This window comes from Liolophura sinensis, chromosome 8, assembly GCF_032854445.1.
Source record: "Liolophura sinensis isolate JHLJ2023 chromosome 8, CUHK_Ljap_v2, whole genome shotgun sequence".
NCBI lineage: Eukaryota > Metazoa > Mollusca > Polyplacophora > Chitonida > Chitonidae > Liolophura > Liolophura sinensis.
In genome coordinates this window covers 48,258,782-48,273,361 of record NC_088302.1, presented here as the reverse complement: position 1 = coordinate 48,273,361, position 14,580 = coordinate 48,258,782, and the positions used below count along the sequence as shown (strand labels likewise).

The following is a 14,580-nucleotide window of genomic DNA, read 5'->3' as shown; positions in this document are numbered from 1 at the left end:
AAGATACTGCACAAGTCATGGTACATGCATGTGTCAGGCGTAGTACAATACAGATAGGGTCACTGAAAAGTTGCATGTAAGGAATTCAGTGTGAACTGATCATTTTAATGTTTGGGTGTGATTGATCAGTTTTCAGTTTTACTTTCGTTGTGTTTGTAGAGGTAAGGATGGGAAATGTGAGGTTGATAAAGTTTGGATGTTTGTATTGTGTGAAATGTAAATTGAGAAAATGCCCATTTACAATGGAGGCAATTAAACAGTATTCATAAATAACTGCATTTAAAATACTGTCTGTCCTAACAGATGATGTTTTACACTTCTGTAGCATATTGCATTGCAGTGTTATGAGGCAAAGTAATTAAAAGAAAGCTGCATGCGCTATGACAGTTTGTTCATATAAACATCTTCCTTTTCAGGATATGGAAATGGATGTACCTTGCAAATGAAATATATTTTACAGATATAATTTTAAAACTGATTGACAGGATATCCAATCATCAGCTGGTTGCAATGCATATCTACCTTCTTACTTTAACATATTAAAGTTATCAACTTTCTGGTAGTTACCGTGGACAGTGTCCAGGTGATCTTGTCAGCAAATTATTTTTGGCCAGCCCAGAGGTTACTGTTGTAGCACAGCACAATGGCCCAGGAGACACACCACTGTGTCGCTGCTCTCCCATTCTGATGTTGGCCACCACGAAATATTCCTGAATGTGGTGTAAAACACCAATCAATCAAATAAATCTCTGGAGTGATTTTGGTTCAGCCCGAACAGAGTTTTCTGGTGTACAAGTAGCTTTTCTGCTTATGGAAAGAGTTGATGAGCGGAGAAATGCTTGCTTATTGAAATGAGTTACGTATGATTAGGCATGGATAATTTGTGACAGAGTTGACTGAATACAGATTATCATTATGTGTAATCATTACTGATGTACTGAATGTGGACAGTGTCAGTGTGAGAGGTAAAACAGTTTGATGTACATTATTATAGTTGTTGATATGATGAATTGCATTGTTAATAAATATTATATTCAGCTATATCTGGCTTTGTCGATACACCAGTTTTTGTTTAAGATTGTTGATTTAGTAAGCAATCACTATTCCTTGGGTCTGATTTGTGGCCCTAATTCTTTTTCACAAATGAAAGCGAACCTTTCATAGCAATTTATGCACACTTATGATTTGATCTTGGAGGACTACATTTGTGGAATTAGCCATTTTCAGGGCTTCACAAAAAGTATAATTTTATCACTCTACACAGAATAATGCCATCAGAACATGCTTGAACAAACATCTTGCAGACATGCGAAAAGGTTGAAGAATTACAGAATATCTTGAAAGCTACCGGGAGAAAAATCGTGACACTCTCTAGTTACATTGAGTATGAAAGCCCTCAGGCCAAGTGTGAAAATTAGCCCAATCCACACACAAGAGTCCAGTGTCCTTTAAAGAGTTTTTTGGGGGTGGAGGGGGGTTCTTTGTGACCAACCAAGATTCTGTCATGGTGGGAAGTTGCATCTTAGAATAAGGTCTCATGAGGTGGAACCATGAGTGATTTTCTCCATGGTAGAGTGAGTGAGTGCTTTGGGGTTAACATCGTACTTAACAACTTTTCAGTCATATGACGACTGAGGAGTCCTCACATGCAGTGTGCTTCCTTGTTGCAGGACAGATTTCCACCGCTCTTTTTCTCTCTCCATGGTGGAAGATATGTTGACACCTGCTTGTTGCCTACACTTAAGGCATGGAGAGAGACTGATATTGATCAATAGTATAATGTTGTGATAGTAATGATGAAACGGAGAGTTAAACCCCGGGAAACAATGGACGACTGCCAAACTAGAGACAACTTAGCCAGTGAGGCTCCTGTAATCGACAGAATTTTACAAATACAGGCACGAGAGAAGTAAGATTGATGAGAGGAAACTCTGTCTGCCAAAACACAAATGGAAACCACTAAACTGTTTCATTGATAGAACTTCCATGAAGCATTTCAATGAGTGCAAAAAAAAAAATGAAATTCTGAACCAAGGTGATGTATAACATCATCTTCTGCATAAAGCAGAAATTTAGTTTTAACAGGAAACAATCGGACACATTGTCAGTAAACACTGATCTGATTTATTGCTAAAATTACAGTCCTCTTTTTTCTTTTTTTTTTGTAGATCAGTAAACACTGTAGGGCTACTTGAGTATTGATGCTCTTGACACCTTAGAAAAATATAAAAAAAATTATACATAAAACCTTAACAGAAATCAGTCCAGTCTCAATATAACAAACACTTAAATACTTCATCAATCTAACAACTTTCTGTGCGCATTCAGAATCAATAATAACCACAAACAATTCAACATTTTCTGCCTTCACCTTAACAAGCACAAAGCCATACATGTACAAATGAAAGAACAACATTCTAGATTTAAAAACACACGACTTTACAGAGATCATAATTAATTCACAATACCACGGTTTCCACATTATTATAGCATGAGTTGTTTCCCTTGACCAGCAGACGTCTCTAGTGGTGATGGGAAATGACTTATGCTAATGATCACCCATTACATTAATGTCAAATTACAACACTCTTGATAGGCAAGGGCAAATACTCTTCCATCAAGCACACTGAGCACTAAACACACTGTTCAATTTTTAAACAGAAGTTTCTAATATTTCTTTCTTATGACAATGACAGTCACCCTATGCAGTGAATAAAAATACCAAAACCTTGTTTCACAAAAAGCGTTTCTGCCTAAGCAAAGTATTTTTCGAGAAACACTCAATGCTACACTTCTACTAAAATTCTACCCGACTTTGAGTCTTGCTAAATCAGGCACAGATATCAAAAGGGATTTTTCTTTTTGTTATTTTACATGTGAAGCTATTAACAGAAATATGAACAAGTAAGCTACGTGTACATAAGTGAAAATGATAACACCACATGTGACCACAATTAATTACAACACATAGGCCAGTACACATCGGTCATTTTCACATATTTAAACAGCTTTCACATCCTTTGAGCTAGTGGTCAATAGAATGTTTATACAACTTCAATATGAACAAACTTTTGCCAAATCTCTTAACACTTCACAAACAGACTGACAACTACGGGCACAATATAGGTCTGTTATGAAGAACAAGAAATGTCATAAGCAGTTGTTTAAACAAGCAGTGCTATAGTACGACGTGTAGCCTTAATTCTGTTCTCGAGCAAGGATGACAATGGCATATGCATCATTACTGCTCGTGTTACTATAGGCCAAACTTCAAATAACACCAAACAACTTGTTTTTGTACTACCCATGTTGTCTTTGAGCATTCCACTTCGGACAGCAGTTTGAAAAAAATATTTACTACTGTACGACTTGTCATAAAAATTACAAATTTGTTGATCCCGATAAAAATGATGTAGACACCTTAACCTCTGTGACACATAGCTAGCTATTTAAGGTGGCTTCTCCGATATGAAACGGGAAAAACAATGCAATGGGATCAGACATAATCTATCTGTTCATCTACAGAGTGAAATTTCTTTCTTCATATGGCACAATCACATATATACAGGTTCTATATTCAATAAAAATATTCTCAAAAAAATATTTGTTCATACACACATACTAAATCAATGGACTAAAATGTATTCACATTCTCCAACTAAACTGTTAACTTTGCAATCATTACATGGCTTAAAGATCACATTTAGCAAAACAAACATGAAAAGCACATTAACAATCATAACAATCTGGCTTTTCTCCTAAAAGCACAAAGTTATAATGTAAGAGATCAATAAGACATTTTGGTGTCGTGAGAAGGTTTCATCTTTCGTGCCTGTGTAGGCTTCCGTCACAGAGCATAAATCTTCAGTGACTGTCACACTGGACCTAAAACCTATTATCACACAGAGCCGAAAGCCTCAATGATCCAGTCACACAGAGCCGAAAGCCTCAATGATCTGGTCACAAAGAGCCTAAAGCCTCAGTGATCTGGTCACAAAGAGCCTAAAGCCTCAGTGATCTGGTCACAAAGAGCCTAAAGCCTCAGTGATCTGGTCACATAGAGCCTAAAGCCTCAATGGTCCAGTCATATAGAGCCTAAAGCCTCAATGGTCCAGTCACATAGAGCCTAAAGCCTCAATGGTCCAGTCACAGGGTCTAATGCCTCCGTGATCTAGTCACAGAGAATAAAAACCCATGCCACACCTGTTGAGCACAGAACAGCTGCAACAAAACGTAATTTACCAGCCAGATCATCTCACAAATTTCAACTGTACAGTTCACGTACATTTAGCTGAGACTAGTTCAAAACCGATCTTTAGAGTTGTTTTTGACTCTGTCATACATTGGGACTGGACACCGCTTAGGGTCTTTTAGGAGCGGCTTCTATGAGTTAACTTAATTACTGAGCATTTAACGTTCTGAGAATTTTGAGCTGGTATACTTTTTTCGACTCTTAAGGCATAACACAGGTCCAGTAGATTCACCAATGTGACACAAGCTGCAAAACTGATCCACTGAGCATAAAGACTGATACAAGTATTTCATGTATTTCTGTCCACATGCGGTTTGGTCTGGTCAGATGTCAAAGGGACATAGGCTTGACGCTGAATTCTCCTTGATAACAAAATGAAATCACAGTAACATTAACTAATAAGTATCAAATAATATCTAAGAAAAACAAACAATGTACATGTGAAACCTTAACATAGCTAACATAAGCATGTTGCCAAAACAATCAAGCAGAAACAGAACAATATTACCAGCATACCTACTAAAAGAAATCAAACTTCTGTTATTTTCTTTATTCTTTAAACGAAAAAAAAAAAAAAAAAAAAAGCAAACCACAGATCACAACAATAATAAAGTAAATCTCAATGACTGAATTAAACAGGTTTCCTGACAGCAGAAAAATAAAAAATTTGAAAAAAAAAGTATACATCTACTTTAAGACTGGAAGACTACCTGAAATTTTCAGCACTTACTTGTAACATGATGATGTGAATTGATTTGTATAGGTAACAGTGAGTTTTAACACTTGACACATAAACCAACAAAAAAACAAACCTATCAACAGGGACTGCTTCAATACTGATACAAATGGAATGGTGTCATTCTCAGATGTTCGTGGAAGAAACATTTCTCCCCAGTCCATATATTTATCATAGTCCTAACTATGTATTTCACACTGTTGTGCTCATGGTGGTATTCTAAGGTTTAAAACCTTTCTACACACTATTGAGCGAACATGGTGATGCTAAGAAAATGGTATTAAACTTCTTTTTCTTTACAATAATGAGAAACATACATTTTTGTTAGTTGATATGGCACAAAAAACAGTACATGTTTCATGAAGGCTTGGCACTTACCAAAACTCAACTCATATACATGAAGAGAGGAAGTAAATAGACAATGGTTTAATACTCAAAGACGAGTCAAAATGAGTGAGCATTAGATGCCATTTAACAGCTTGACATGGTATGTGACATATACCAACTGTTTTGTTAGACAACTATCTTCCAAATCATGTGAAATGTAAATCAACTTCTTAAAATGATTTTGTTACACAAAACACTTCTTAGAAAGATTTTATGTGACTTCACTGACGACTGCAATTTTTTTAAAGCACTGACTATAACACCTTAACTACATTTAATTTGGTGGTCTACATCATTCTTTAAAAAAAAACAATATACATGTAGGAGCTCATGTGTCTACTCATGTAAGTATGTCATATATAAAACAATGTTGCATCCAACTGTTTGTGACACTTGTACACACAGTTTATTCAATGTACAGCAGCTTCTTAAGGTTTGCTTAGTGATGCAAAGGAATAATTTTTCTGAATCCTGGTATTACACCATACCACACAATACTTATGATTTTGGAAATGAGTTGTCAATTCCATGAAAATGACACCATCTGAGATCAAAGTTTTGTTCAAGTCATATATGTGTTATATATAACAGGCATACCATCAGCAAATGTCTTATCCAAATTGTTGTGAAAATGTGTTCTGCTTTCTGTAAATAAATACCAAAATGAAATCAAGGAGAAAGCAAAGTTATCTCTGTTAGACAAAGAAGAAACATTTATCTAGTGATTCACTACGCTAGAAAATCCTTATTCAACCAAACTTGTAAATATCTTATGCATATTTATCAGCCATCTACATTTTAAAAACATCTTATAGCAATTTTATAAAAACAATTCTCCCTTTGTACACATGTGTATAGAGGAATGTAGTTAACGTTAACATACTGGAGATTTACAACTGTAATAGTTTCAGTTTCCATGCAGAAATAACTTTTCACTATTTAACCTGGTTGTTATCAGTCAGTGCAGGTGTACTCATATTGTATTGAATGCTCTAAATAAGTGCTATGATTTATATCAATTTCACAGTGACAATTATGTGCACTAAATTTGATGAAAAATATCCCTGTTGCATGCTTGCATCTTACTCTGAAAATATGTAATAACAATAAACTTATGCTTGGATAAATTTGAACTTGCATTAGCATGTCAAATATAATCTGACAATGACTGAGCCATGTGTGCAGCCATGTGAATATCCACTCACAAAAGTACATCTCACAGGTTTCAAAGATTAACACAAAGTGAAATATATTATTTACACTCTACCAGCATGGAATGAGGCAAACTTACTTGTAATTCTCCATGTTACATTATGCATACAGTTATAACAGCCTTTGATATATGAACAATGAGGATTTGGGCCACAACCTAAAATGTGAACTTCAAAGAAAATTAATACTTTTAGTTGAATATAAGTTTAAAATTTGCGTTCCAATAATTGAATACATGCAAGAACTGCTGTGGCACTATGGTTTGAATTAAAAACTTAGAAACAAAACTATCTGCATTCAGCCAATTACCTCATTTAAGAAAACAGACTTGACATTCTTTTAATTCATGAGCTAGTGTTTTTTTTATGTGTGATTACTGGATGAAACTGAAATGTTTACTGCAACTTCAAAACTTGTGCTTGTACAGCATTGTATACATGGGCTTTGTTACCCTCTTCTCAGCAGTATACTTCCATATAGCACTTCCACACAAACAAGCTTCAGTAACTGAGATAATCAATTTAAATCAAGAAGAACCTCTTGCATACGATAGCTAAGAAGAAAATAGTGTTATTCTAATATCGTTAGCAGAATATTTACCTGCATAAAAATACATGTACCTACAACAGACTGAACCAAGCATCCATATTTCATTAAAGCAAAAACAAAACAGAAAATAAATAGACACAAACAACTAACTTATGGTTCACTAACAGGCTCTTTACCACTATCAACAAATACAAACTACTACTTCTACTGCACTTTGCTTGCATTTCATTTTCAGTTATGCACAAAGTGAAAAAGGCATCAATAAGTTAGGCTTTGCCCCTAACTGATAATCATATTTTTCTAATTAAGACTGAATATTACATGTTACTTAATGTCTACAACTGATTTGGATACCAGTTTTGCTAATTGATGGAGGAGATAACTTTGATCTATCAAGCCAAGAAGCACACTGTCACATTCACCTTGTATGCAGCATTTATAACTAACAGAAAATATCCTACAAACCTAGATTCATAATGTATTTTTGAAGCCCACATAATGTAACAATGTGTACATCTTGGGACATGGGATCACATGGCCCAGCCTGGCTTGTGCTGTCTGCAAGAGCAGACAGCTTTCAGGGCTTCCTCCAGATCTGGGTACAGGTTACACCGCCAGTCCGCATGCAACACATGGCCATTCAACTTCTCCAGTTTAGGGGCACCTGTTGTCAGTGTACCATATAGACAAGGTAGGTTGATCTGGTCTGCTTGTATCAAGGGCCCATTCCACGGATGACGAGCCACGTAAAACTGACGCAGGCTTGGCAACCAGATGTTCTGAAGATAGAACCCCCGACTCTGAGAGATGTCAAGGTAGCGCAATGATTCTGATTGAATGTGGTACTTGATCAAGCCCCTCCCACTTGGGGTCCACACCTCCAGCATGAGACGCTCCAGGCTGGGAAGACCTGTGAACAGCTTTGACAAAAGGTCCTGATCTAGACGCTGAAATACAAAATATTTTTCCAGCACGAGTGAGTGCAATGACTTCAAACGAGACAAACATGTGACCGATTTCTCTGACCAGTCAAATGGTAGGATGAGGGTTTTCACATTAGAAGCCAATGTGGTGAATTTATCAAACAGCTGAACAAAAAGTCGTTGTCTATGACGGTGGCGGTAAACAATGGTCTCAGTGTTGTCTCCTAAATCCACGGGATCTAGGCAGAATGATTTCATGGGTGTGTCCTTCCACTTGAGCTGCACATAAACCAAATCACGCAGGGGCAGATTGTCCAGGAGCTGATGAAGCATTGTTAGCCAACCATCACATGTGTCAGCGATGTCATAATTAAACACCAACCTCGTCACCAAAGGACGTAGTTTGATGATAAACTTAATGAATTTGTGGACCCGTTTGCGGTGACATTGGAAGCAAAAGTGCATACGTCCTTCTGGGCTGAAATGGCGGGTTTTCGGTAAACATGTGAATGGGAACTGCGTGAAGTCCACATTTTTCCACAGACTTGATGTCTTCATCAGATCCCTCCATTCACGACAAACAGAGGCAAGCTCGCCCTTTTCTGGGGCAGAGAAATAGGAGAAGACTTTCAATTTACAATCTGTGGGAAGCTGTTCAAAAGGAAAGATGTCTCTAGCCCGTCGGGACCGAGTCCAGATTTTCAGGGTGTTGTAGTACTCCGTGTTTTTGGGGACACTATTCCCTTTGGGTGAAGGGTCAAGACTATCAACCAGGCACTCAAAAGAAGAGCTATAGTACACCTGTTTACCGTGAGTGCTGTTTGTGAGCTGGGCACTACTTTGAGCACTCCTAGGTCTGGGTGGGTCAGCTTCAAAACTCTTCTGACTGCATGCACGGTGAGCACTTCTGGGACGGACTGATCCCGCTTGAACCCTCAATGATGATGCATCAGTGTACAGAGTACTGCTGAGGCTCACCTGGGGCTGGACACTTTTGGGATGATAGGTGGGTGGGCTGGGCCTCGTGATTACACCAGACACAGCAGGGACTGCTGGTAAACTTGACGCCTTCCTCTTGGAGTTCTTCTTTTTTGAGCTTCCCTTCTTTGTTTTAGGCCATGATGAACTACCACTGGTATTCCAGGGTTTATCCATTCTCCTAGCTGACTCATCGATTCTGCTGCCACCTGATACCCATCTGAAGCATTAACCATAGGTATGTACATGAATAAAACCCTTCAAAAATGCCAAAATTCTGAACACTACCGTTAGAGAAGAATCTCTTTCGGCAAGAGGAAATCGCAGCCATTTTTAGGAAACATTTATTCCATTGTTGCTTAACCCTCCAAAAAAGGGCCCCAATCTAAAGTTCTTTCTTACTGTGCTTTTTAATAGAGGAATTCCATTTTTTTTTCTTTTCCTTTTAAATTCTTCTCCTTGCTAACCAACATTTCTGATCATACTGATCAATGGGCATACCATATTGATGGAGAGAGGTGTGCGTGGTATTCAAAAAACATTATGCTGTGCTAACGACTTCTCAATTTTCATCAAGGCCTCCTAACAGTGAGAGCAGAAATTTATACAAATTCCCTGTTCACGGCTGAGTTCTGACCTGCAACTCGCACAGCCTCAGCTAAAGGTTGCCACTACATTACAATGTTTTCTCAGGACAAGTTTGTCGGCATCTCCTTTAACAACATGATTTCCGTCCGATCGTTCTGACTCCATCACAGAATTCGACTCTCATTCAGCAGTAGACAATCCGAATGAGGAAATCCATAGCCAAACTGATATGCCAGTGTCAAATGTACTGAACCCAAAAGTTAACAACTCTAAGCATATACATGTAGTTAGGAAAAAAACCCATCCTTGTGCTGAACTTCAATTGTTGCTCATTAAAGAGAAATTCCATGGGAAAACCCAGCAAACATCCTCAGTACTTTGCTGTAAATTTTTAGCAAAACTTTTCAAGTTCTGAAAATAGAGACCTGACAGTTCTATAACATGAACGTTAATCATGTAATCCCCGACAATTTGTAATTATGTATGCATTAAAATAATATGCTTAAAACTGTATTATTTAGAATAAAAGAAATTAGACACCATCACTTGCAAAATTAATGAGGAATTACAGTAACCATACTTTGTTTTCAATGATCAACTTATGACTGCTGTATCATGACAAAATCACTTCCTACAATGCAGGGTCAACAGCAGTCAGCCAGCCGAGGACTTGCAGCCCCCGAACACCCAATAAATATGGCTGTGCCCCTCCTTGCACCCTGCCCCTCCAAAACCCTAGATGCTAGAGCATTGTGTCAGTTCAAGTTTTTTTACTTTGTGCATTTTTGTTCTCTATCCATAAAAAGATTCAGGTGTCACAAAAACTCTCATAAAATGTACAAACTTGGCAGAACTCATGGTAACTGTCCGGGATAACAGTTCTTTACCCTAGCATGCCCATGAGGCATGCCACTGTTTATCTACTGTAATACATGTACCTGAATGTTTGGCGATGCGCACATCAGCGACTGGAAACGCTGATCTGGCCTATATTGGAAGTTCTTAAAAAAGCAGAGTAGTCTTATGACTTTGACGATGTGTGCAATCCCTAACCAAGGAGATTGTACTTTTGGAGGAGCAAAATGGGTAGTTAAGGAGTGGCATTACTCTTAAATCGGAGAGAGTAACAGAGATAAACTGCTTTTAATGTATTAGATCAACGATAAGAAGCATTTACCACATATTCACACGCACATTAAAACTTCTCTAGTGTAGTCTATGTCAATATCGGTGTCTGAAAATGTATTTATTTTGTGAATATGTGGGGTTGTCATGGATCGTTTTTGTTTCAGTGAGACTCACAACAGGTTAGCTGATTATGGGGACATTGATTTACTCTCCTTTAATGCGCATATGAAGATGCCGTAAATGTTCCTTGTGACCTGTGACATACATGTAGGCACACACACTGGTTGACGTAGGTGTGTGTCGTCTTCAAAAAACATTCTGCTGTGCTAATGACTTTGTGAGCCTGGTCAACCCCTTGTATTTAAAATATGTCAAAATATTGTAGCGATTTGTTGTTATATATATATATCTTCTTAACGATACAGATATCCCAGTTCCAAATCACACCATTTACTACAGGGGAAAGCACAATATTGGTAGCGTGAATCACCCAGTGTCGAACTCTGGAACAATATCTGTATACTGCTGGAGACGTTCGCTACTATGGATTCTTTTGAATGTCAGCTCGGTCAGTCTGTGTCATTCAGTAGTATGTTTGGGAAAACCACTAGTTAGCTCTGAACTTCGAATAACCAAGAAAAGTCCGATTTTTAAGGTTCAACAAACAGCAGCAACAGTTTTATTAAAATAGAGTGACAGGAGTATGTTGATATATATATAGGTAAAAGTGCCAGTACTGTGTACAAGCACAACATCTGTACTTCAGATGGTTCAGATAACTGTGTTAGGGATATCTCAGGGAGGTATTAAACCTAGTACTGCTGTGATAGTGGTATGTCCTACTGGTGTCATATAGACAATATGTCAGCCATGTGTGGGGACATTATCCGTAAATAATACTTTCAGGTCTTCTCTGGGAGTAACAGTTCCAGAATTGGTCCAGTAATAACTTGGGAAAACGAGTTTCAAATTCTGGGACTCGGTGTCTCACTGTGCCGAAACTGGGAATCCCAGTCCCACGATTGCTCAGGGGCACTTATGCACAAATTCTCCCAGTATAAATGTTTCAGCTCATACTTGGGAATTATAAAATTTTGGTCCAGAAAATCCCAGTGACAAACTATTGAGATATACTGTCTCAATCATGGTTGGGAATATCAGTCTCACAGCCTGGGAAAGTCAGTCCCACAGCCTGGGAACACTTGTGTCACAATTTGGAACTAGCAGTCCCACTGTCTCTAGGTATGCTCTAAAGCTGAAATCCCACTTCAGTGCTGACAACTTATCTAGCTACCACTTTACACTGCTTATATACATGTAAAATACCTGCCTTAGAAAGCTAACTAGGTGGAAATTTAGATGTTAACACGACGGTGGTCCGAGATCATCTGGGACTAAAAGTGGGAATTTGCCCAGTATTTATAGTCTACGCTCATAAATATTCATGTGTACCAAGGACGGTACTCAGAACACTGATTGGCTAATACCAAAGTAACAACATCTGTGTATAGAAATACTATACATGTACATGCGTATCTAATGTCATGGCACATTTTTTTTTCTTTTTCTTAATAATGGAAAGATGAACAATAACTTGTAGGTAGAAAGGAGATGAGCCTGTGGAGTGAAACTATTTACTTTCGCAAATACAAGTTAATGCCCCTTTTGAAACTCTTCAATATGAGTTTAACACTAAAGGATGTCGTAAAGTAGACAACCTCGTCTAGCGGCAGGTCACCGTGAACGACGATCGTGCGCGGCGAAGCAACAACAACAACCACAAGAAAAAAAATGATTCAGTGTCTTAAACTTGGTACAAAGGACGTTTTATGCCAAAATCATGCCACAGTCAGTGAGTACTAATGTTGTTTTAACTGGAAAGATGCCGTACGTGGTTGGTTACAGCAAGAATATGTCCAAAAGTAATGGAAACTCTACTCGAATTTGTCACTTCAAAATATTAACAATGGCGGATGTTTCGCCAAACTTAAGGTCGCTAAAAAAAAAAAAAAAAAAACTGTTGTTTGCAACCTAGTCAAACAATATCTGATCACCAAGCTTGGAGAGAAACTCCTTCAACATGTCAATGTATTATACGTGAAATATCGTGTTCTAATTAAGTCATCAAGTGTTAAAATTCTTACGTTGGAAGGGACAGGGGTCCACGGAAACTGGGTCCTTCAAAAGTTATATCAAGGCGCCAAAAACAACTTGCTCTCATGAGTCCACAAAATATCCTGTCTCTATATGTTACAAAAAAATATATATATATATATATTTAAAAATATTCCACAAAAATTCTAATTTAATTTAAGGATATGTCTAACCCATAAAAATTTACATTCTACCGGTAAAACCTGTGTCTACGTTATGGACAAGGCAGAAAATTAACCCCTAACCTCCCATGCAATCATATGAAATAATATACTGTCTCTAGCAAAATCGCCACAATATATTTATTTTGCAGATTTGTACCGTTCTCATAGATCATTTTTTGTTTTTTTTTTGGGCCAGACTAAGAACAGGGTAGTTGGTTATGGGGACCACATGGTTGACTTCAATTTTAAGTTGAGTTCAGTTTCTCTCCTCAACTACAAAATGGGTTCCTGCATCAGAACTGTAAACATGGCCATGCCTATTCCAGATCTTGTTGGGTTTCAGTCTGGAAATGAACGATTTGAGAAGAACAGACGCCGATTTAGGTCCAACAAAAGTGCGATCTCCTCAGCTGGGAGAATGCTTATCTCGGGACTGCTGGTGAAGAAAACGTCAAGTTAGGAAACAATGCAGAGGAAATGCATATGGAGAGGGGGAACTCGTAAAACTCATTCACACCTGTATCAAGACAGTCCAAAGCCGTAAACTCATTTGTTCTTTCCTAAAGTACATCACAATTATGGGTGAATTTGTGTACTCATAAAACAAATATGAAGTCCACACACATTGCAACATCACAGAAGAAAATGATATGTTCGAGTGTCATTTGGACCTTCTGTGTAGCTCGTCCTCTAGTCTCCCATTCCTTATGCTGAGTAGGCCTATCAAATATAAATGGTAGTTCTACCATTACCCGATTCTTTACAGCTCATGCAAACGTTTTAAACGACAAACTGAGTCACTAAAGTTTCAAATGTAAAGAAATTGTACAATGTATAGTTTCCACAACTATCACAAGTTTGATCTTGTGCGAGGGCCGGTTTAGCCGCATGTAAAATCCGCGTGTAACACTGGTAAAACGAAAAAAAATTCAGAATCTATCATCCCATCTGCAAGCAGTGGTTTTTTGGAATTGGCTGGGTGCAATGATACAGATTTAGCTGAAAGTAGCAATCTTAGATCTGAAGTGAACTGTTCGGCCAATAAAATATCTTCATTATGAAAACATTTTTCATTGTGAATTATCTACTTACCGACTACAAAACCGGCAAACTCTCTTCACAACCCCATTCTCCAACCATGTCACTCATGACAGGTGTCTCATACAGATTGTTGCAAAATATACCCACCAGATGGCGCTTTCCTTCCCACTAGTAATTTATCCTACGCTGAAATCTCACATTAAGGATGACAATCCTCCTTTATTGCACTTAAACATAAAGGTGTATGTATGTTTCGATAATTAGTTGTTTTATAACGTGGTCTGAACAGATGTTATCTACAAAAATGTGAAATGACTAACTAAGTTTGAATAGAAGTTTCTTGAATGCAGGGTAATATTAAATACAAGGAAACGGAAACTGTCATGGATTGCGTCCCTTCGATGAATAACTTACGGACGAAAACCGATGAACTTGAAATAAAACGCTTAGGCTATCCATTTCATTCCG

At 37.8% G+C, this 14,580-nt stretch overlaps 1 protein-coding gene across 1 annotated transcript; it reads right to left on the bottom strand.

Annotated features, from left to right (window-relative positions):
• Positions 1–2,147: 2,147 nt before the first annotated feature.
• Positions 2,148–14,213, bottom strand: LOC135473005 (uncharacterized). Its single transcript, XM_064752771.1, has 2 exons — positions 14,164–14,213; positions 2,148–9,257 (listed from the first exon to the last, which is right to left on the bottom strand). Exon 2 carries the CDS (start codon positions 9,212–9,214, stop codon positions 7,667–7,669), a length of 1,548 nt encoding a protein of 515 aa, XP_064608841.1. The 5' UTR covers positions 9,215–9,257; positions 14,164–14,213; the 3' UTR covers positions 2,148–7,666.
• Between the last annotated feature and the right edge of the window lie 367 nt (positions 14,214–14,580).